A 25103-nucleotide genomic window follows, 5' to 3' on the forward strand; every position below is an offset into this window, starting at 1 on the left:
TTTCTGGTATACAGAAATAGCTGATTCAATATGAATTGTGCAGTATTACTAGGCTATTATTATGCAATTACCATTTTAACACTTTATTAGTACATACAAGGGGTCTCAAAGTTAGCTAAGTTTTATACTAAATTTCAGCACACAATCATAAAAAAAAATGTATGGAGTGACAATTTATAAAATGTATAAACATTGTTAAAGGTGTAGGAATCACACAAGCATGTTTAATTAATAAATCACCCTTTAATAAAAAACAAACAAATTAAATCATTTTTTCAAATCAAGTTTAAGGTTTATGAATCAATGTTGTCATGGATTTCAACATACAAACAATTCACAATCTAAATCTGTGTGTAAGAACATTTCATGAATGATGCCCCAGATTTCAAAAAACAGACTATAAAATAAAGCAAAACTACAATTTTACATTTCCTACATTGAATATGTTAAGGGAGAGTGTGCGACTGATATTTAACAAAATGTACAGTACAGATAGCCAGAGTAAGCATTTCTGATCGTACCCATGCCCTGTTATCTGGTACAATGGAAGGACCAATACTATCAGCAAGTCGTGGCACGGCCTACCAGGCAAACAGTGCCATCGTCACGCTGATTTGATTCACATAGGTTATGGAAACTTAAAAATCAGTCGAGGACTTACAGTGAGGCATTTCTTGATCCTCTGTGATCAGAGATTAGGGGGTCGGAAAGGAGATTCCAATTTCAATTCAGGAAGTCTCCTGAGTTAAACTTATCTGAATAAAGTATTGACTCCCAAACCTGGTGCTGTGTGGAAATCAGGTTTTGGCCAGGGGTTAGAAGTCAGGGTTCACGGTGGAAGTCCCTCTTCCCGCCTGTCTTACTGACCAGTTTGACGTCCGTAACGGTGATGTCATGACTCACCGCCTTGCACATGTCGTAAAGCGTCAACGCCGCTACCGTGACTGCCGTCAGGGCCTCCATCTCCACACCGGTGCGGCCTGTGGTGTGGGCAGTCGCCGTGACAACGGCTGCGAGTCGGCTGGCATCGAGGTTGAAGGTGACGGAGATATGGTCTAAGGGCAGCGGGTGGCAGAGCGGGATGAGGGCGCTAGTCTGCTTGGCGGCCATGATTCCCGCTAGTTGCGCTACGGCTAGTGCGTCGCCCTTAGCTAACTGGTTGTCACGGAGCAGGCCGAAAGTGGTGGGGCCCAGATGAACGGTAGCTGTGGCTGTGGCGCTTCGTCGTGTGGGAGACTTGCTGCCCACATCCACCATGGAGGCCCGGCCTTGGGCGTCAGTGTGTGTCAGTTGGGCGGTAGTGGGGTTGTCTGGCTTAAGGTAGTGAGAGGAATTTGCATCCGCTTCCAAGTGCTCCTGTGTGGGTTGTTTGAGTTTGGCTTGGGGGACATCTCTGGAGGTTTGTCTGTGGCACAGCCTTATGTTATGCTGGCCTACGAGGGGCCCTGTTTTGGCGTTTCTCAGTAGTGTGCAAAGGGAAGGAATCCCAGATGTCCTTGTAGAGGAATTCTTTATTAAGTTTGGACCCCTGGTAACTGTGTACTTGAGGCAGTCTGTGTCATTGTGACTCAATACATTTGTGTGTGTGTCAGAACCAGAAGCTTTGGTTTGATAACTGGGGGTTGCCAGTAAGTCACCGTTCCCATATTTGCTGCGGGGGGCTACACTAGAGGCACTGTCACCCCCGTAACGGCTTCTTTTGACAATATGGGACCACTGAGGGATTCTTCCACACTGGTGGGTTCCCGAGCAGCTGACACCAGGCTGCACTGTTGAAACGGTGTAGCCTGAAAGGCATGATACATCCTTACTGGGTTGGCCACCCCCGCTTATGGAGTGGTACTGTTGGAGGGTCATAGCTGAGGTGAGGACTCTAGGATGGGGGACATAGGAGAGGGGAGGAGAGGACCCCTGGAAGATTCTGGTCTTGGGCAGGGACAGAGGCCTTTTGGCTGTGGTGCCTGAGAGACAGGGAAGAAATTATGATGAAGGTTTAGGAAGGCAACTCTAACATATATTCAAACAGCATTGTAATATGGTAATGCATTGTCATTATTGTAATTCAATCAGTGTTAGTGATTTTATTTTAAAAGTTACCACATGACTTAGAGGTCAAAAAGGCCTCTATCCAAGCAGAAGAGCAATGTTTCCCATTTTGCATGCCAGAAGAATACAATGTAGCTGAAAACACAACTCATAGAGATGCACATCTCCACTTCTTTGACAACATAGGCACCATTTTGAAGTAGTCAATTGGGTGGGACATGCTAATGAGTTAAGTAAGGATAACAGAATTCTATCCAGGTCACCAGGATGGTTTAGCCAATTAACTATACTCCTGGACATTCCATAAACTGCAGGTGGCAGTAAATCACCTACCTTGGCTTTATACCTGTTCAGACTTTACACACTCCAGCACAATAGGTGGTGGTATGCACCATTTCAGTTAATTTACAAACTTCCAATTTACTCATAGGAGTAAAAAGTTTCCAGAGCAGTTTCTACCCCCAAGCCATAAGACTGCTAAACAGTTCATCAAAAGGTTACCTGGACTATTAGCATTTACCCTGTTTTGCACTGACTCCCTCCTACTGGACTCTTCTCACGCACAGTGAATTCGGGAAACTATTCAGACCCCTTGACATTTTCCACATTTTGTTACGTTACAGTCTTATTCTAAAATCGCCTATGCTAAATTAATAAATACCTTATTTACATACACCACCGTACAAACGTTTGGGGTCACTTAGAAATGTCCTTGTTTTTGAAAGAAAGGTAATTTTTTTTGTCCATTAAAATTACATACCATTGAGCAGAAATGCAGTGTAGACAATGTTGTAAATGACTATTGTAGCTGGAAACTGCAGATTTTTTATGGAATATCTACATAGGTGTACAGAGGCCCATTATCAGCAACCATCACTCCTGTGTTCCAATGGCAAATTGTGTTAGCTAATCCAAGTTTATAATAAAAAAAAATCTAAATTGATCATTAGAAAACCCTTATGCAATTATGTTAGTACAGCTGAAAACTGTTGTCCTGAATTAAAGAAGCAATAAAACTGGCCTTCTTTAGACTAGTTGAGTATCTGGAGCATCAGCATCTGTTGGTTTGATTACAGGCTCAAAATGGCCAGAAACTAAGGACTTTCTTCTGAAACTCAGTCTATTCTTGTTCTGAGAAATGAAGGTTACTCCATGTGAGAAATTGCCAAGAAACAGAAGATCTCATACAACGCTGTGTACCACTCCCTTCACAGAACAGAGCAAACGGTCTCTAACCAGAATTGAAAGAGGAGCGGGAGGCCCCGGTGCACAACTGAGCAAGAGGACAAGTACATTAGAGTGTCTAGTTTGTGAAACAGATGCTTCACAAGTCCTCAAATGGCAGCTTCATTAAATAGTACCCGCAAAACACCATTCTCAACCTCAACAGTGAAGAGGCAACTCCGGGATGCTGGCCTTCTAGGCAGAGTTCCTCTGTCCAGTGTCTGTGTACTTTTGCCCATCTTAATATATTATTTTTATTGGCCAGTCTGAGATATGGCTTTTTCTTTGCAACTCTGCCTATCGTTCGAGCGAAGGCCTCCTAAGCATGTTCCAAGTTGAGAAAAACTACACATAAATCATGAGTATCTTTCAAAGAAACAGTATAAACGCATGACTGGGGACATGATCTCGACCCCGAACCCGGATTAGACATCATCGTCTTGTACGCTTTTCTAATTGTTCCTGATTAGGAAACTTATGAGTACAAAAAACAAACTTCAGCAAACAATGTCAACACAACGTCCAAATGCATACAACATGGCGCCGACAGACATGGTCGGCCTGTTTCTTTGACGCACTTGCATCATTAGCAAAGAGAAAAAGCAGACGAGCCAGCACAAGAGAGAGAGAGAGGAGGCAGAAAGAACTGTACGCAAACAGTACCAGTCAAAAGTTTGGACACACCTACTCATTCAAGGGTTTTCTTTAATGTTACTATGTCCTAAATTGTAGAAAAATAGCGAAGACATCAAAACTATGAAATAACAGACAAGGAATCATGAAGTAACAAAAAAAAGTGTTAAACAAATCAAAATATATCTTATATATTTGAGATTCTTCAAAGTAGCCACCCTTCACCTTGATGACAGCTTTGCACACTCTTGGCATAATCTCCAACAGTCTTGAAGGAGTTCCAGCATATGCTGAACACTTCTTAGCTGCTTTTCATTCACAATGCGGTCCAACTAATCACAAACCATCTCAATTGGGTTGAAGTTGGGTGATTGTGGAGGCCAGGTCATCTGATGCAGTCTTCCATCACTCTCCTTGGTAAAATAGCCCTTATGCAGCCTGGAGGTGGTTGGGTCATTGCCCTGTTGAAAAACAAATGATAGTGGGACTAAGCACAAACCAGATGGGATGACATATCGCTGCAGAATGCTGTGGTAGCCATGCTGGTTAAGTGTGCCTTGAATTCTAAATAAATCACAGACTGTGTCAGCAGCAAAGCACCCCCACACCATAACATCTTCTCCTCCATGCTTTACAGTGGGATATACACATGCAGAGATTATCCGTTACCCCACACTGCGTCTCACAAAGACATGGCGGTTGGAACCAAAAATCTCCAATTTGGATTCCATACTAAAGGACATATTTCCACCCGTCTAATATCCATTGCTTGTGTTTTCTTGGCCCAAACAAGTATTTTCTTCTTATTGGTGTCCTTTAGAAGTGGTTTCTTTGCAGCAATTGGATCATGAAGGCCTGATTCACACATTCTCCTCTGAACAGTTGATGTTGAGATGTGTCTGTTACTTGAACTCTGTGAAGCATTCATTTGGGCTGCAATTTCTGAGGCTGGTAACTCAAATTAACTTATCCTCTTCAGCAGAGATAACTCTGGGCCTTCTATTCCTGTGACAGTCCTCATGAGAGCCAGTTTCATCTAGCACCTGATGGTTTTTGCTACCGATCTTGAAGAAAAGTTATTGAAATTTTCCGTATTGACTGACCTTCATGTCTTAAAGTAATGATGGACTGTCATTTCTCTTTGCTTATTTGAGCTGTTCTTACCATAATATGGACTTGGTCTATTAGCAAATAGGGCTATCTTCAGTACACCCCCCTACCTCATGAAGCCGGTTGAGAAGATGCCAAGAGTGTGAAAAGCTGTCATCCAGGCAAATGGTGGCTATTTGAAGAATCTCAAATATATTTTGATTTGTTTAACACTTTTTTGGGTTACTATATGATTCCATGTGTTATTTCATAGTTTTGGTGTCTTCGCCATTATTCTACAATGTAGAAAATAGTACAAATAAAGAAAAATCCTTGAATGAGTAGGTGTTCTAAAACTTTTGACCGGTAGTGTATATCAAATCAAATTGTATTTGTCACATACACATGGTTAATGTGAGTGTAGCGAAATGCTTGTGCTTCTAGTTCTGACCATGCAGTAATATCTAACAAGTAATCTAAGCTAAATTTGACTCGTTTCAGGAAACTAGGCATACGACGTGCGTCACTACTTCACAGGAGAGCCATTTGAACATATTTTTGCCTGGTACAGCAACTGCTCCACCCACGACCTTAAGGCTCTCCAGAGGGTAGTGACGTCTCACACATCACCGGGGGCAAACTACCTGCCATCCAGGACACCTACACCACCCGATGTCACAGGAAGGCCAAAAAGATCATCAAGGACAATAACCACCTGAGCCACTGCCTGTTCACCCCGCTATCATCCAGAAGGAGAGGTCAGTACAGGTGCATCAAAGCGTGGACCGAGACACTGAAAAACAGCTTCTCTGTCAAGGCCATCAGACTGTTAAACAGCCACCACTAACATTGAGTGGCTGCTGCCAAAATATTGACTCATCTCTAGCCACTTTTAATATTGAAAAATGTATGAAAAAATGCATCACTAGCAACTTTAAACAATGCCACTTCATATAATGTTTACATACCATACATTACTTATATGTATATACTGTACTCTATACCATCTACTGCCGTTCGGCCATCGCTCATTCATATATTTTTATGTACATATTCTTATGAATTCCTTTACACTTGTGTGTGTGTGTGTGTGTGTGTGTGTGGTAGTTGTGAAATTGTTAGGTTACTTGTTAGATATTACTGCATGGTCGGAACTAGAAGCACAAGCATTTCGCTACACTTGCATTAACATCTGCTAACCATGTGTATGTGACAAATAAGATTTGATTTGTGACGTTTCAGGAAACTAGGCGTACGTCGCGCGTCACTACTTCACAGGAGAGCCATTTGAATGCAAAACGTTTTTTAAATTTTTTTTATAAAAATGCATTTTGCTGGGGAAATACCTTTTGGAACTTTCACGTGCCTTAATAATACACTTCCATGCCATCTGTAAATATGAATAAAATAGTTCAATTACAAGCCTAGTTGGTTTAGCCACTGATGAAACATGTTACATTTTAACAGAATCCAAGTTAAACTGTAGTTTGTTTGTATCCTGTTTGTATCCTGTTTAGTGAATGATTACTGTGAGTATTAATTGTAGCTCAGTTGGTAGAGCATGGCGCTTGTAACGCCAGGGTAGTGGGTTCGATCCCCGGGACCACCCATACGTAGAATGTATGCACACATGACTGTAAGTCGCTTTGGATAAAAGCGTCTGCTAAATGGCATATATATTATTATTATTATTATTATTTAATGGAGTTTAGGCCATTAGACTGTGTGCAAGCTAATTTGGAAAGGTTGACCTAATCAAATGAGGAAATTGCCTACGATCAAACAGCAGGGTCAGGCCCAGGACAAGAGAGGACCATGGACATTCCACAAGGGAGATATGGCAAACTCATTGGGGTCATAAAATGTATAGCTGTGGAGGTGACACCTAAAGGAGGGAAGAGTATAAGCTGTGTTGTGAACTTTCTAAATGTATGCACTCAGCTGACGACATCCTCGGTATTAAACACTTGGAACTTCTCTTAAGCTTTTGGTCTCAATTCCTTATTGCAAAGAGGTTGCAATAGCATTTTTCTTTTTAACATCATGGAAAACATCATGAACCTTCCCGCTGGCCATGATTGGCTGAGATAATGGATGGGCTGAACGTGCTGAGATATGAGTTTGGATTGGTCTGCCATGTAGCACACTTCCGCCTATAACATGAGCTGCTCAGTATGTGTAGGTAATCCTAACGTGGCTGTTTTTTAAAGATATCATGAAGAACTGCAAAAGTGTTTCTCTCAACTTTCTGGAGGACCAAGTTTTGAAATCAGTGGGAGTATGATAGCTAAGTTGATGGAGAAAATTATGCCGTTTGATTGCAAATATGCGGAGGGAGTCGAAAAGAGAACACAGAAGGCTGTTGTATAAAACACTGGAATACATCTTTAAAAAAAAATAAGGGCAACCATGGCATCCGTGACAGAGGGAGAAACGTTCATCCATGTATATGGGTAAGAGAGACCAGCTACATTTTCAGATATTAAAAGTTTTTAAATGGTTGTTTTCATTAAAGTGTACTGTTACCTTCTGTATCCTGTGCATGTGACAAATACACTTTGATATAGAGTGTTTACCAGAGATGGTAATGTGAAGAACATGACCTGCACCTAAGTCGAATTAGGATATAACATTAGGCCAACTAGTGTCCAAGTTCTAAAAGAAGAAGAAAGCCTTGCTTTTATTTCGTCTCACTCACAACTGTAAATTATTTTCTGTAATTATCTCACCGTTAACTTGTAAATAATGACATTGTTGTGAGTTTATTTTCCTGTAGAAAATTGACATTGTCAGCTATATGATATGGTCATTATTTGAACAGGCTAGCAAGCTAGAAACTAACCAAAACATTGTTTAGAAGTTGCTTTTAGTCACCTGGTTTGCTAGATTGACATACTGTAGACTAAATTCATTTTTAAAACAGATGGGTTTATTGGTGTTAAAATACACAAGTTATGCTATTCTGGACCACCAGGCTGCTGATGTGACACAGCCTGTCATTTTTGTGTTTACTTTTTCATAACGACAAGTTTGATGTCGGATTACAAATGGTCATAATGTCACTGCGACAACTGTATACAGACACGTTGATAGACGTAGTATAAACCAGCCTTTAGTCTTGAAATCTTTGGTGTTTAGTACTCTACTGTACTCAATCTGTTTCGCCTCGCATGTGAATGCTTAAAGAGATGGGTGAGCCTAAGGCTTAAGAGTGTGTGAACAATGCTGAATGGGTGTAGACAAAGAAGAGTTCTCCATTACGTGTACCAAAACATTCAAGGGTCATTTTCTGGAGTTTATCAACTTTCAAAGCAGAATTACTTTCCCAACTGTAGCGTATGATATAGTACCATTTTCTAGCTCGGAGTCTCTAGTTTTATCCAATGCAAAAAAACACAATTTCTAATTTGCTACATAAGACCCGACTTGAGCCGGTCAGTCACATATTACAAGTGCAAAGGAAAACGTAAACTGCCACTACCTCAGAATGCAACCAATTTCAAACATATCCCTACACCTTAGCCTAGGCGCTTGCAATGATCTGCAAGGATATAGTGGACAGGTCACCCTAGGCCAGGGATGAGCAACTGGCGGCCTGGCCCCTTTAAGGCTCTCAAATTAATTTCCACCAAAATAATAAAAACAATTTGGAACTCAATCGGGGTCTCAACTTACTGTTGCGAGTTAGAATATACAAGGTGCAATTTAAACATTTGGTTGTGCGTAGGGCTGTTGCGGTGACCGTACTACCACCACTAGTCATGAAGGCAGTCAAATTCCATGTGATCGTTTAGTCAAATAATTAGGCTTCTCCAAGCTCTGATGCTGCCGATGGTCATTAGTCTACCAAACTTGCTAACTGCCTGGTACTCAGCACTTTATTGTCCCTAATTACACTGATGTTGATGCAAGTGTGTTCAAAAATCGAATCAATCACTTCAGGCTATGCAATTGTGCAAGAAAAGAGTGATGGCCTCTACTGAAAATAGGAGGATCAGCTTTTTAAAGGCCTACTATATTTATTTCTAAACTTTCCTAATATTAAGCACATTGCTTATATTTAAAACAGGAGTATAGACTACCTGACTGGCATGAAAATAAACCACCGGGAAAAGCGTCCTCCATTCGCATAGATGACATGTATTTTTTCCCGCGCCCCTGTTTCGATACAGGTGCATGATAATGGTCCATTCTAAATCAAAACAAATTTCACACATTATTTAGTATAGGTAAAGACTAGATTAAATCAAGAATAGTCTGATGGTTGATAATATTAGCCTATCACTTGTGAATGATAAATCACGTGTGAATGATGCCTAGCATAAGAAACAATGCCTATAAAAATAAAAATAAATCATGGTCACATCTCATGTAGCCTAGCCCATAGACACTCAAGTGGCCAAAAAAATTCTTAAAATTAAGCACATTAATCCCCTTTACAAGGGGTGTAGAGCCTAACTGGCATATATAAGCAGCACGAGTTTCAAGTTTGGGGAAGACAATTTTCACCATAAAAATGCACCTTTATAATAAAAGTATTACATGCATAATTGCATTTTCGGTCACTTTTGATAGTGTTTTCCGCTAATAGAACATTTGCGCTTATCGCCTACTACCATGTGCGCATTGCTACACTTATGTGAAGAAATAGCAGTCAGCCACAATGCATATATTTTTTTGGTGCTAGTGGTTGTATTAATTTGGGATCTATCGCATCCCACAACTATTCCAGACTGTTTGGAATATTTATTTATCACACAGAATAGGTCGACCTTTGTACTATGGGACATAGGCTAGTGCTTTTGCTATGTCGTTCTGCCCCTGAACAGGCAGTTAACCCACTGTTCCTAGGCCGTCATTGTAAATAAGAATTTGTTCTTAACTGACTTGCCTAGTAAAATAAAGGTTATAAAAAATAATTTTTTTTTAAAAAAAAATCGTTTGGCCTGCTCATCTTGTTGGCTGATAAAAATGTGGACAGTTCTTCCAATATCTACCTCAGAATTGGATAAGGACATGCACAGTTGCGTCCCCGATGGGTCTGTCTTCACTTGTAGCCTGTGAAAAATGCCTGATCACGTGATGGAGCGCAGCACTCAGGGAGAAGTGCACAACAGCCACTGGCCACAAAAGGCATTCATTTTTTTTGAGGTGCATTATGGCACACAAAGGGGATGCCGCCGTGAAAATCTTGTCATTATCAAGTGCTTGTCAAATTGTGAATGAGTGACTGATGGTGTGTGTACAGCCTGCACACAAAAACAAGTCGCAACCTTCGTGCAGCCTTACAATGTATTAAAAATCAAAACATATAGCCCAACGTTTGTAGAACTAAAGTTACATTAACTCCAAATTAAGCATATAGGAATATAAATTTCTTTAACCACTCAACACAGAATAGCAGCATGTGCCCACTCTCTCAGATCGATTGGAGAAAATATCCTTTGCATTTTATTTAGCATCTGATCAATTGTATTTTTCATAATATAAAATACTGCCACGGAATTCTAAGCAAATCTTGTCTACTAAATGAACTAGTGTAGCCCACATCCATATGGCATAGAGCCAGTTAAGGACAACTCAGAGTATGCTTTTCTGTTCTTCTGAAATAAGACATTTTCTTAATATCATGCTTCTTTAGACCTGTTGCCTACCCCTGACCTAGGCTATCGGAAGGCAAGACGGAGCTATTAGGCTAGCGTTTTGTTTATCTGATTCTTTCAGGGGGTAAGGGGTGAATTACAAATGCAGGACAGTTCTCATGAATGAAATACCAAAGTTAATGTGACAGAGATGAATCACCACTATTGGCGAGATATTGAATAATTTTTGTAAATGTCTCTATTGTTCAAAATGCTTACAGCGAAGGTTGTATTCCTCCATCATGGAGACGCGCAGGTCAGTGTGCCTTCGACAAAAGTCTCCTGTCAGGAAGGCAGAGAAGGGTAGAACGTCCTGGTTTAACCTTCGCCTCCGGCCCCCTGGGACAGCCACCCCCTGGACAATAACAATAAAAGACAAAAGAAACTGTGAGCAAACATCCTTAAGGAGGCTTACTTAGCCAGCATTTTCTGTGCTTCATGTCCAAATAATCTTAAAGTAGGCTCACTTTATTGAATTAGACAATCAATTTTCAGACATGAAACGGTAAAAATGCTAATATAATAATGCATTTTTGGGCCACAAACGCTAAAGACACAGCATTTGGAGAATCATGGTTGCCTAGTGACTGCGTACAGGATAATGAAATAAACGTGCAACATTGTCCCTTTACCCTTTACCTTTAGTAAACCTGCCAGGTCAATTAAGAGCAACATCTTATTTACAATGACAACCTGGCAAGTTGATGGCAGTATATTTTTCATAGGGGAGAAAATAAGTGAAAATGCAGAGGTGTGTATGGAACAACATGGTCGAGGCACTATGTTACAAGTTCAAACCTTAGAGGTCCTTCAAAGTCAACACTGATTAATCTTATATTAACAAAATATTTTTCTACTGGTGTCGTCGCCCAAGGCAATAGTAGCCATGGCCCAGGTTCTTGTGTTAGAGATGTGAGAATACACAAATCTAAGCCTTTAAAATCAAACTGTTATTTTTTATTTTACATTATTTATTTTAAGTGACCTTAATTGTATTTCAGCTATCCCTGAACCTGATTTACCTTAAATTTAATTACTATGTAACCGCTCTTTCAGATTGTATTGGGAACCATACTAAATTCTGGAAAAAAACTAAAATCCCTGAAGGGTTGTACCTCCTCCTCTCTGCCACAACAAATTAACTCCGACACTGGCCTCACTATGGAAAAAAATGCCTCATTATGGAAAAAAATGCCTCATTATGGAAAAAAATACCATCATTGATACATTTAATCACCACTTTATTTCAGCAGGCTCTCTCTGAAATAACTTTAATAACTAAGCCTATTCACAATGATTGGACTGGTAGCTGATAGGGGAAATTTGCTTAATGATCAGAAATTATATTCAAAGCTTTTCTTTAAAAGGTTATTTACAGAAAAAAAAAGTCCTGAATGCATTGCTAGCAATAGACAAGAAATCCACAGGGGCCGAACAATTGGATCCTGGTCTGCTTTTTTATTTAACATTATTATCAGGAAATATTACACAATTATGGAAATTAGCTTGTGCTGCCACATTGGAAGCGGGGACTGTAGTGATTGTAATCCTTATCACCCCATTTCAGGTCTTCCGTCTCAAGCGAAGATTCTCTATCTGAGAAATGCATTTTGAATGTAAACCAAAAATCAGGGTTTAGGCCTTGGCATAGCACTATTACAGAACCCGCATTAGTAGTTAATGCTCTTGTCAATGCTTTAAACACTCAAATGAAATGTGCTGCTTTGTTTGAGGACCTGTCAAAAGCTTTTGATCATGCTATTGGATTGAATGAATTATCCACGATAGGCCTGAGTTTTGACACCTGTTCTTGGTTTCATTATTATCTTAGTGACAGAACTCAGGCCATCGCGATGGACGGGGTTAAGTCTGAATTTCTCGAAGTGCACCACAGAGGTCCATTTTTGGACCTGTTGTCTTCACTATTTGTGACCGACCGCCACAGTAGCAAAATTTGAAAGTGTTTTTTACATTGGATAAAATTAGAGAAGTAAGTAAGTAATGGGTATATAATTCTGCTTTGAAAGGTGATCAACCCCACTTTTGACAAAAATGGCCCTTGAATATTTTGGTACATCTACTGGAGAGCTCTTCTTTGTCTACATCCATTCAGCATTAACCTTAGCCCCAACCATCTCTTTAAGGATTCACGTGAGGCCGATTAGTTTCGTAAACAACCAAAGATTAAGACTAAAAGTGGTAACACTCCAGGTACAAATACACTTTATCTAGTCCTTGGCATATATCCTAATCTGATTTTGGAACAGGTCATGTTGTTTTTTCCACATTACCATCTCTGGTAAACACACATATCAAATAAAAGCTAAGTTTGTCACATGCACACAATACAGAATGTGTGTAAACGGTACAGTGAAATGGTTACTTGCATAGTAGCAATATGAAAAACAAAAAAAAGTGTCCAGATAAAAACATTTTAGATGACGCTTACCCGACACACTTGTTTACATTGATGGGTCATGTGAAGGAAATGCTATAACCAACCCTCAGCCACATCTAGCTAAGTGGATGGGTCACTATTGTTTAGACATGTACACGTCATGAAATACAATAGATGGCCGTAATCACCCCCAGACACACATCGAGCAACTTGATGGGTCATGTAGTCATCTGGCGAAGTGGAGTCTTTTGTTTAGACATCTAGCTAGCTAAACAAAGAAGCAACATAATCCCAAATCATACTACTGTCAAAACAAACACTGCCATAGCTGTAGTATGAATATGCAGGTAGCTAAAGTTAACCAAAAAGGTTCAATGTTAGCAAACTATAACTAGCAATGCAAATGGCTTTCTGATTCAAACAATATTACTACACAGATCATACGCGTAACTTTAACTGGAGAGTCAGCAAGCTGATGTTTGCTAGTTAGCTAAGAGTACACTTTAACTTGCAATGAAAACTAACTGACAAAATTAGGAGATGTAGCTAGACTATTACCCGTACACAGTGCATTGGAGAAAGTATTCAGACCCCTTGACTTTTTCCACATGGTGTCCCCCCCCCCTCAATCTCCACACAATCCCCAATAATTACAAAGCAAAAACAGGTCTAGAAATGTTTGCAATTGTATATATAAAAAAAGAAATACCACATTTACAACTGAAGTCAGAAGTTTACATGAACTAGTTAATGACTCCAAGTGTTTCAACCACTCCACAAATTTCTTGTTAACAAACTGCAGTTTTGGCAAGTCGGTTAGGACATTATTTTGTACATGAAAAGTAATTTTTCCAACAATTGTTAACAGACAGATTATTTCACTGTATCACAATTCCAGTGAGTCAGAAGTTAACATACACTAAGTTGACTGTGCCTTTAAACAGATTGGAAAATTTGAGAAAATTATGTCATGGCGTTAGAAGCTTCCGATAGGCTAATTGACATCATTTGAGTCCTTGGGAGCAATTTACAGAACGGCCGAAGGTACCACGTTCATCTGTACAAACAATAGTGCGCAAGTAACCTCTCGCTCTCATCCAACACTTCCCACACTGCCCCTACTCGGATGGTATCGCGCCGTCCCAACCTTCGCTCTCTCTCCCCCGCTACTCTCTCTCTTCCATCCTATCATCTCTTCCCTCTGCTCAAACCTTCTCCAACCTATCTCCTGATTCTGCCTCCTCAACCCTCCTCTCCTGCCTTTCTGCATCCTTTGACTCTCTATGTCCCCTATCCTCCAGGCCGGCTCGGTCCTCCCCTCCCGCTCCGTGGCTCGACGACTCATTGCGAGCTCACAGAACAAGGCTCCGGGCAGCCGAGCGGAAATGGAGGCAGTTCGCCTCCCTGCGGACCTGGCATCCGTTCACTCCCTCCTCTCTACATTTTAATCCTCCGTCTCTGCTGCTAAAGCCACTTTCTACCACTCTAAATTCCAAGCATCTGCCTCTAACCCTAGGAAGCTCTTTGCCACCTTCTCCTCCCTCCTGAATCCTCCTCCCCCCTCCTCCCTCTCTGCAGATGACTTCGTCAACCATTTTGAAAAGAAGGTCGACGACATCCGATCCTCGTTTGCTAAGTCAAACGACACCGCTGGTTCTGCTCACACTGCCCTACCCTGTGCTCTGACCTCTTTCTCCCCTCTCTCTCCAGATGAAATCTCGCGTCTTGTGACGGCTGGCCGCCCAACAACCTGCCCGCTTGACCCTATCCCTCCTCTCTTCTCCAGACCATTTCCGGAGACCTTCTCCCTTACCTCACCTCGCTCATCAACTCATCCCTGACCGCTGGCTACGTCCCTTCCGTCTTCAAGAGAGCGAGAGTTGCACCCCTTCTGAAAAAACCTACACTCGATCCCTCCGATGTCATCAATTACAGACCAGTATCCCTTCTTTCTTTTCTCTCCAAAACTCTTGAACGTGCCGTCCTTGGCCAGCTCTCCCGCTATCTCTCTCAGAATGACCTTCTTGATCCAAATCAGTCAGGTTTCAAGACTAGTCATTCAGACTGGACTGCTCTTCTCTGTATCACGGAGTGAACCATGCTCCGCACTGCTAAAGCTAACTCTCTCCTCTGCTCTCATCCTTCTAGACCTATCGGCTGCCTTCGATACTGTGAACATCAGATCCTCCTCTCCACCCTCTCCGAGTTGGGCATCTCCGGCGCGGCCCACGCTTGGATTGCGTCCTACCTGACAGGTCGCTCCTACCAGGTGGCGTGGCGAGAATCTGTCTCCTCACCACGCGCTCTCACCACTGGTGTCCCCCAGGGCTCGGTTCTAGGCCCTCTCCTATTCTCGCTATACACCAAGTCACTTGGCTCTGTCATAACCTCACATGGTCTCTCCTATCATTGCTATGCAGACGACACACAATTAATCTTCTCCTTTCCCCCTTCTGATGACCAGGTGGCAAATCACATCTCTGCATGTCTGGCAGACATATCAGTGTGGATGACGGATCACCACCTCAAGCTGAACCTCGGCAAGACGGAGCTGCTCTTCCTCCCGGGGAAGGACTGCCCGTTCCATGATCTCGCCATCACGGTTGACAACTCCATTGTGTCCTCCTCCCAGAGCGCTAAGAACCTTGGCGTGATCCTGGACAACACCCTGTCGTTCTCAACTAACATCAAGGCGGTGGCCCGTTCCTGTAGGTTCATGCTCTACAACATCCGCAGAGTACGACCCTGCCTCACACAGGAAGCGGCGCAGGTCCTTATCCAGGCACTTGTCATCTCCCGTCTGGATTACTGCAACTCGCTGTTGGCTGGGCTCCCTGCCTGTGCCATTAAACCCCTACAACTCATCCAGAACGCCGCAGCCCGTCTGGTGTTCAACCTTCCCAAGTTCTCTCACGTCACCCTGCTCCTGCGCTCTCTCCACTGGCTTCCAGTTGAAGCTCGCATCCGCTACAAGACCATGGTGCTTGCCTACGGAGCTGTGAGGGGAACGGCACCTCAGTACCTCCAGGCTCTGATCAGGCCCTACACCCAAACAAGGGCACTGCGTTCATCCACCTCTGGCCTGCTCGCCTCCCTACCACTGAGGAAGTACCTCAGCCCAGTCAAAATAATGGTGGAACAAACAGAAACCCCACCTCTTAAAGGAATACCTAGGATAGGATAAAGTAATCCTTCTCACCCCCTTAAAAGATTTAGATGCACTATTGTAAAGTGGCTGTTCCACTGGATGTCATAAGGTGAATGCACCAATTTGTAAGTCGCTCTGGATAAGAGCGTCTGCTAAATGACTTAAATGTAAATGTAAGTATAAACAATGGGACTGCACAATACCGCTCAGAAAGGAAATGCGTTCTGTCTCCTAGAGATGGACGTACTTTAGTGTGAAAAGTGCAAAACAATCCCAGAACAGCAGCAAAGGACCTTGTGAAGATGCTGAAGGAAACCGGTACAAAAGTATCTATATCCATAGTAAACAGTCCTATATCGACATAACCTGAAAGGCCGCTCAGCAAGGAAGAAGCCAATGCTCCAAAACCGCCAGAAGAAAAGCCAGATTGCAACTGCACATGGGGACACAGATGATACTTTTTGGAGAAATGTCCTCTGGTCTGATAAACATTTTACTATTTGGCCATAATGACCATTGTTATGTTTGGGGGAAAAAGGGGGAGGATTGCAAGTCGAAGAACACCATCCCAACCGTGAAGCACTGAGGTGGCAGAATCATGTTGTGGGGGTGCTTTGCTGCAGGAGGGACTGGTGCACTTCTCAAAATAGATGGCATCATGAGGCAAGAAAGTTATGTGGATATATTGAAGCAACATTTCAAGACATGAGTCAGGAAGTTAAAGCTTGGTGGCAAATGGGTCTTCCAAATGGACGATGACCCCAAGCATACTTCCAAAGTTGTGGCAAAATGGCATAATTAAGGACAACAAAGTCAAGGTATTGGAGTGGTCATCACAAAGCCCTGACCTCAATCCTATAGAACATTTGTGGGCAGAACTGAAAAAGCGTGTGCGAGCAAGGAAGCCTACAAACCCCGACTTAGTTACACCAGCTGTCAGGAGGAATGTACCAAAATTCACCCAACTTATTGTGGGAAGCTTGTCGAAGGCTACCCGAAACATTTGACTCAAGTTTAACTTTTCTAGCGCAGGCGTTCCGCTTGCGGAACCCCTCAACAACATTCCGCTGAAAAGACAGTGCGCGAAATGCAAAAATTTTTTTTTGCAATATGTAACTTTCACATATTAACTCATCTGTGCAGATCAAATTAGCTGATATTGCCACCATTCTGTGTTCCTCCCGGTAATTCCAACATAGCTACATTCCTGACGATCGTAAACACAGGCCGCCACAAAGCGGCTTATAAATCTGTACGCTCAGATTTATGACTAAGTCACACAAGACCAGTTTGTATCAAGACCTTGCTCATGTTACAAATAAAATTATATTTATTAGTAAAACAAATACTAGTATATCAATGGACAATGTTTAAGTAAAAAACAGCATAGTATGTCTAATTAAACAGTACAGTATGTAAATTAATATTAATTTCCCCCACACATCCCACAGCTTGTTGGACAGGAGGATGGTATAGTGCTGGTGGAAAGCTATGGCTGGCAACAACACCTGACTCTGTACTTCAGGCCACTGCCCGTGTTCAAGCAGTACCAGCACTTCAGTTGAATATCATTTTCATTGCATTGTATGAGGTTATTCTTATTATCTACAATAGGGAGGTCAATTGATGTTATACAAGGTTGTAATGTCATCGTCTATTTTCCTGTTTTACAGTGTCGATGCTCCTTCCTCCCATAGATGGTCTGCCTGTACAAGCACCACCTGGACTGGACACAACCTGACAAACGTATCTTTTTGAGAAGATCAGGTGGTTTTGCGACGAAGAGACCATGGACATTACATGGCCTAGACCGAAGTCATGAGGAAGACAAAAACAGGCTCTCCGAATATAGATTCCCTTATTCATCCTCGGTGTGGAAGGACCAGTTGATCACTTGGGGCAAGTTCCCAGTCATCCGGACTATCTGCAGTGCCTCTATGCACATTCACATCTCTCACACACACACACACACACACACACATATTGCTGCTACATTTTTTTTTGTTCTGCTGCTCAGCCACTTTACCCCATATTGTATGCATATAACTACCTCGTCTATCACCAGTATCACTGATATTCTTCTTGTGCATACTATATATTATTTTGTTCTTTCTCTACTGGCATTGGCACTTTTTAGTTTTTACTTGATAAAGTGTGTGTTTACCAAAGATGGTAATGTGAAGAACAATATGACCTGCACAATAGTCAGATTAGAATATAGGCCAAGGGCTAGCTAGTGTATTTTTACCTGCAGTTTTTCCTTATTGTAGGCTACTACTTTTACCACTTTTAGTCTTGAAATCTATGGTTGTTTACTACACTACTCACTGTTTAGCACATGGCCTCACATGTGAATCCTTAAAGAGATGTGTGGGGCTAAAGCTTAAGAGGGTGTGAACAATGCTGAATGGGTGTAGACAAAGTGCTTCAGTAGGTGTAGAAAAATATTCAAAGGCCATTTTCTCAAAAGTGGGGTTATAAGTGGATCAACTTTCAAAGCAGAAATACTTTCCCATTGTTCCTCAACTGCAGTTTATGATATACCAGTTTATATCTCAGAGTCTACTTTTATCCAATGTAAAACATTTTTAAAAAACTGTTTCTACTTAAGACTGAATCGAGGCGGTGAGTCACAAGTTTTGGTAAACAGAATTGCTTGGGACAGTGACAGTGACATATGTGACACTAGCCACAATAGCAATTAGCCACAGTGGGAGAGTTTGCGGTTTGCCTTCAAGCTAAAAGTCCCTAATTGAAAGTGAGTCAAACGTAACAGAGTAAGAAATATATCCTGTTTTATTTGTGAAGTTCGCCAACATTTGTTTCATATGCATTGAATTCATGCTTGAACATGTCATAGCTTCAATTATTCCTATTGATAGGTTTCTTTCATGGTTATTTGACGGACATCATGTGGATGGTTGACGGTAATGCATCCTAGCTGCCATATTATTTAGACTGTTTCATGCTGACGGTATTAATGGTAGGTAGGGAATGCTTCTCCACTCCTTTCTCAGTTAAAAGGCACTTTCTCTATAATTGCGTTCCAAATTGTCACAGAATATGTAAGAACTAAGGTACAATGTAATAACATGTAGTTTGTTCATGATGTGAAGTGTATTTTGTTGTTTTAACTTGGTAGCTATGCTAGCTCTCGTCCCGTTACCCATGTACACTGTTAGCTAGCTTGTTTTCAACAAAGTAAAAATACTATACGATCAAAACACGAATAATATGACAGACTGTTTCATGCTGATGGAATTAATGGAGGTGAGAAAAGCCATAAATCAACCAGCACTGCGGTGTATTATTGTCTGTTCCCAAAATATATATATTTTTTGCATATGCTCCAGTCATGTCCATAGTTGCCTCGAAAAGGAGTTAAAATCAGAAGGCTACACAAACAAATAGTGGAATCAAGACATATTTGGACTAGATAATGCTAAACCATGTTGGAATGAATTTAATTTAAAATGTTATTATTTACTCATTTGACAAACAGAAAAACTGTTTATATCCCACTGTGGATCTATTAGACTGCATATTGCATGATTATATTTGCAGGCTTATATGCACTACGCTGCCTTGCCTCTGAATTGTGCACACATGAATTGGGGTAACACCTGCAGAACATAGCTAATTCCCCCAAAAATCAGCCACCCCCTAACTTCAGGCAAAATCACCTCGAGCTCAACATTTAAATGGACTGGAAAATAATGGTAAAAGTTCTGCAACTTATTGCAATTCATGTAAGTTAAGAGAGTTTTCAAAAAAGTAACATGCATTTTGTAGGACACGCTGTGTATCGTAAAATTCGACTGCGCGACAGACCACACATCATTTAACATCAACTTCTTACATCTGAAATATAGCTAACGGATTTGCTAATGTTCATATAGTAAGCAAAAAGGAAATAAATTGTAAGCGTTAGATAATACATATCACGAAAACAACTGAACGTTGTCAAGCATTACCGTATCAAAATTGGAGTCCTCTGACCGGGGCGTTTTGCACAATCTGCAAAAAAGTATTTGGAACTTCGAACCATTAACTTTGACACCTATCACTGTAGGCTATGTTAACAGCTACATAGAGGCAGTATTGAGTCAAATTTTACATCAATATTAAACTTATTGGAACACTAATTTTCATACAGATATAAAAAAAGTGGGTACACTTTCAGTTATTGTGAAAATGTTCACCTTTCAATGCCGTAGCTCTGAAATGTAAAATGTTTAAACATATTCAGATTGAGTTAATCTTTCTAAAATGTGTATAGTTTGCCAAGTTATTTAGCGACGTGTTTACCACCACTGCATGGAGAAAGTCTTTTGTTTTTAGGAGATTACCACGTGTACGTGAATTTTATCTGCTTAGTAACAGTTTCTTTTCTACCAAGGTGCATCTCGTCAGACCCTGGCGGACTGGCTGAGCGGCACCAGACAGAGGCTGATGAAATACAAAATACACAGGTAGTTGGTGTTCTATGTATGTAGAATGCTGGACTGACTGTTCTCAATGTGTGTGATGTAAAAGTTCAAACAGGTGCCATTAATACAGGTAACGAGTGGGGGACAGAGGAGCCTCTTAAAGAAGAAGATATAGGTCTGTGAGAGCCAGAAATCTTGCTTGTTTGTAGGTAACGAAATACTTACTTGCCACCATAATTTGCAAATAAATTCATTAAAAATCCTACAATGTGATTTTCTTTTCTCATTTTGTCTGTCATAGTTTAAGTGTACCTATGATGAAAATTACAGGCCTCTCATCTTTTTAAGTGGGAAACTTGCACATTTGCTGGCTGACTAAATACTTTTTTGCCCCACTGTATATCAATTACTATTGTTGCTGTAGTACTTCTACATTTTGCAGAACCAATCAATTTAATGTGTGTTTTTTCTCCAAATTAAAGAAGACACCACCTGCTGTGCTCACTGCGGGGAGTGTGATCCACCTACAAACTCCCCGCAAGAGTGTAAGTCCGAGGTTCCATGGGTGTGCTGTGACTTCTGCCAATACTGGTTCCACTGCAGGTGTGTGCTGTGACTTCTGCCAGTACTGGTTCCACTGCAGGTGTGTGCTGTGACTTCTGCAAGTACTGGTTCCACTGCAGGTGTGTGCTGTGACTTCTGCCAGTACTGGTTCCACTGCAGGTGTGTGCTGTGACTTCTGCCAGTACTGGTTCCACTGCAGGTGTGTGCTGTGACTTCTGCCAGTACTGGTTCCACTGCAGGTGTGTGCTGTGACTTCTGCCAGTACTGGTTCCACTGCAGGTGTGTGCTGTGACTTCTGCCAGTACTGGTTCCACTGCAGGTGTGTGCTGTGACTTCTGCCAGTACTGGTTCCACTGCAGGTGTGTGCTGTGACTTCTGCCAGTACTGGTTCCACTGCAGGTGTGTGCTGTGACTTCTGCCAGTACTGGTTCCACTGCAGGTGTGTGCTGTGACTTCTGCCAGTACTGGTTCCACTGCAGGTGTGTGCTGTGACTTCTGCCAGTACTGGTTCCACTGCAGGTGTGTGCTGTGACTTCTGCCAGTACTGGTTCCACTGCAGGTGTGTGCTGTGACTTCTGCCAGTACTGGTTCCACTGCAGGTGTGTGCTGTGACTTCTGCCAGCACTGGTTCCACTGCAGGTGTGTGCTGTGACTTCTGCCAGTACTGGTTCCACTGCAGGTGTGTGCTGTGACTTCTGCCAGTACTGGTTCCACTGCAGGTGTGTGCTGTGACTTCTGCCAGTACTGGTTCCACTGCAGGTGTGTGCTGTGACTTCTGCCAGTACTGGTTCCACTGCAGGTGTGTGCTGTGACTTCTGCAAGTACTGGTTCCACTGCAGGTGTGTGCTGTGACTTCTGCCAGTACTGGTTCCACTGCAGGTGTGTGCTGTGACTTCTATCAACACTGGTTCCACTACAGGTGTGTGCTGTGGGATCTAGAGGTGGAGCTGGATTTTTGTGATTTTTGTGACAATAAAGGGATGGAGGTCAAGATGTAATTGTTTGTTTTCATATGAAATGTCTTTGTTTAAAAAATACATGTCTAAAATAATATATATTTATTCAACCCATCTTGTGTATTTCTTCCTTTACTTTCCAAGTACATCTCTGCAACAAACTCCAACAGATGTTTAATTGTTTATGTCAATGCACGACTGAAGTTGTATTTATTTAAACTCGTGTTTATTTTAGTATTAAACTGTTATCTACTTTCTCAAACCAACATTAATATGTAAAACAAATGAGACATTTTGTAACAACACAATATGTTGTGTTGTAAGCAATATGTTGGTGAAGAACCATTTAAGAGTCCAGAGGAGGGCGCACCGGGCTACGCAATTAATTAAGTTGACAATGCAAGCCGGAAAGCTAGCCAACTATCTAATAAACACTTCGGAAACGAGGTTGGTTTATCCTTTTTGAACAAAATTAAACAGATATCTTATAATTGAGCAAAATAGTAAGGTGGCCGATAACTGGGGACCGTATGCCGAAGTATTTTTTTTGCTAAGGCGTTTATCAAAAAGCTGTTATGAGTATATCCACTGAAATGTCAAACATGCTCATTTCTGACCCGTTAGCTAATATTTTTACGCTACCAATAATCACAAAACATTGATGGCTTGATCACAAGATGACACTTGATGGTAATAATTCTTAAACGCTGTTGAATATGACGATGTTCGCGTGGAACCCCGTATTTATGTAGAGTTTACAGAAATATGAACATCTTATTGCTGGACTTTGACTGTTGGAAATCACCTTCCAAGTCAGTCTATTGTGCGTAATCAAAGTTACATTGACTACGTCCGTTCTAACTCGCTAATTAATGTCTTAATCGAAATGACGGATTACCTCATCAGCTTGTCGTCCCCTAATGCCATAGTTTGTACATCTTAAATGTCATTAGAAACCACATGCTTATGCAAGTCAGCCATGTTTTTTAAGTCAGTAAATGTGGCTGAATGAACTGTTTTGCTGCCAGACAATGCTGATAGCCAGATGTAGCAGTGCTAAGATTTTGGGACAGCTTCATGTAGGCACCGTTTGCACTATAATGGTGACAATTCATGTATGGTTTAGTGTAGTGGCATTGCTGGCATGCATCACACTTTGTTGTTGTTGCCCCACCAATATTTACATGCTGAAATCGCCACTGGTAAATTTGACAGCTCGCAAGAACTTGCGTTATAGCTTAAATAGTTTGAAATGTTGGTAAAGCCTTTCTTACTAGCCTGGGCAGCCGTTATAGGTGTACTTTCTTACCTGTGTCGTTACCGTGACAGCTGCAATTGAGTGTGCAAGAGTTACGAGTTGAAGTTCATTTTCCTCTTGCGTATCACTGGAATAGAACCGCAGCATTTTGGCTGTTGAGCTTGGCGCAAATAGTTTCATGTGCTGCGTTGACAGGGCCTTGACAACGTAATGGTTGCACAGTACAATGCGGCAGCACTTGCTGGCATGAAAAGCCATCGCATAAATTAAATGTAGCTGTGGAAATCGATGTTTATCCTCTTAAAAGTATCAAATGAAGACACTTCGCACCCAATAGTGATGTCAGAGGATCGCATAACGTCTTCAGAGTCACTGCAGCCATATTTGAGGGGGAGTGGGCAGCTTCAGCCAATCATCTGAAACCTCGATTTTGTTGCCGTCTGGTAAGTGTAGTTTTACCATAGACAGGTTTCCTTCCATTGACATTGTTTATTCCACAAAAGCAACGTCGCCAAAAACAGCAACATTGCGACATGTGAACAGTAGGTAATGGAAACGGCAACTATAGGAGCACTGTTCTAAAGATCTACAAAATCTTTATCCGTTCAACAGAGGTGGATTTTTCTTTTGTCTAACTTTCTTTCCTGCTACAAATTATGATGGGAAGTGTTTTTGTTTTTTAAAATAAATTATATTTGCCGAAAAATGTTGAAGGTATGCAGGGCATGTTAGGTCATTACATAGCTTAACTATAATGCTCTGTTCGTAACCAAGTGGGTGGTGGGAATTTACCAGTTGTGAAGTCCTAAATACCCAATGGATGCATTCAGATGTGTTGAACTCGTTGAGAAACGCTGATTTGCTAATGACCAACAAGCTATGGAAACCATAAACTAAAGTACAGCTATCATGCCTTTAGACTAATTATAGTGATTAATTAATTATAGACTAATTATTGTTGCATTTAACTGCCGAAAATGATGTTACTGAGTTAGTTTCCTTAGTAGCCGATCCTCGACTTCGGGGATGTCATCTACAAAATTGCTTCCAACACTACTCAGCAAACTGGATGCAGTTTATCACAGTGCCATCCGTTTTGTCACTAAAGCACCTTATACCACCCACCACTGCGACCTGTATGCTCTAGTCGGCTGGCCCTCGCTACATATTCATCGCCAGACCCACTGGCTCCAGGTCATCTACAAGTCCATGCTAGGTATAGCTCCGCCTTATCTTAGTTCACTGGTCACGATGGCAACACCCACCTGTAACACGCGCTCCAGCAGGTGTATCTCACTGATCATCCCTAAAGCCAACACCTCATTTGGCCGCCTTTCGTTCCAGTTCTCTGCTGAATAAAATAAAAGTAGGTGGTGTCAGAGGTCAGCATGTGGGAGCTCATGCTGTGTTCACAAGCTATCGGAGTTATTGGAAGTTCCTAGTTCCGAATGGGAGGTTTGACTTGGAACGACCCTCCAAATCAGAATTACAAGTGGGAAACTCTGAGGAAATGTTGTTGCCCACCAAGGCACCTGCAAGTCCCCAGACATTTCTGGGGGGAAGGGCCCTAGCCCTCACCCTCTGATCCAAAAGGTCCCAGACGTGCTCAATGGGATTGAGATCCGGGCTCTTTGCTGGCCATGGCAGAACACTAATATTCCTGTCTTGCAGGAAATCACGCACAGAACGAGCAGTATGGCCGGTGGCATTGTCAT

General features: G+C 41.7%; 1 protein-coding gene and 1 long non-coding RNA gene across 2 annotated transcripts; one reads left to right on the forward strand and one right to left on the reverse strand.

The window, feature by feature from the left end:
• Positions 1-204: 204 nt before the first annotated feature.
• On the reverse strand, positions 205-23787 carry mocs1 (molybdenum cofactor synthesis 1). Its single transcript, XM_035752747.2, has 3 exons — positions 23440-23787; positions 10854-10989; positions 205-1961 (listed from the first exon to the last, which is right to left on the reverse strand). The coding sequence occupies exons 1-3, from the start codon at positions 23644-23646 to the stop codon at positions 823-825; spliced, it is 1482 nt and encodes a 493-aa protein (XP_035608640.1). The 5' UTR covers positions 23647-23787; the 3' UTR covers positions 205-822.
• LOC127915978 (uncharacterized) lies at positions 21199-22114 on the forward strand. The gene is made up of 3 exons (XR_008093188.1): positions 21199-21253; positions 21294-21773; positions 21814-22114. It is a non-coding gene; the product is annotated as an uncharacterized LOC127915978 (long non-coding RNA).
• Positions 23788-25103: the final 1316 nt, after the last annotated feature.

Source organism: Oncorhynchus keta, chromosome 35 (genome assembly GCF_023373465.1).
Source record: "Oncorhynchus keta strain PuntledgeMale-10-30-2019 chromosome 35, Oket_V2, whole genome shotgun sequence".
NCBI lineage: Eukaryota > Metazoa > Chordata > Actinopteri > Salmoniformes > Salmonidae > Oncorhynchus > Oncorhynchus keta.

Bases quoted from the DNA above. Each gene is read 5' to 3' on its own strand.
- mocs1 (XM_035752747.2), bottom strand. From the start codon at position 23,646: ATGGCTTTTCATGCCAGCAAGTGCTGCCGCATTGTACTGTGCAACCAT. The intron at 10,990-23,439 runs GTAAGAAAGTAC...GTTATTGTCCAG, and splicing joins CTGTCACGGTAACGACACAG to GGGGTGGCTGTCCCAGGGGG. The intron at 1,962-10,853 runs GTAAGCATTTTG...CCTGTCTCTCAG, and splicing joins GGAGGAATACAACCTTCGCT to GCACCACAGCCAAAAGGCCT.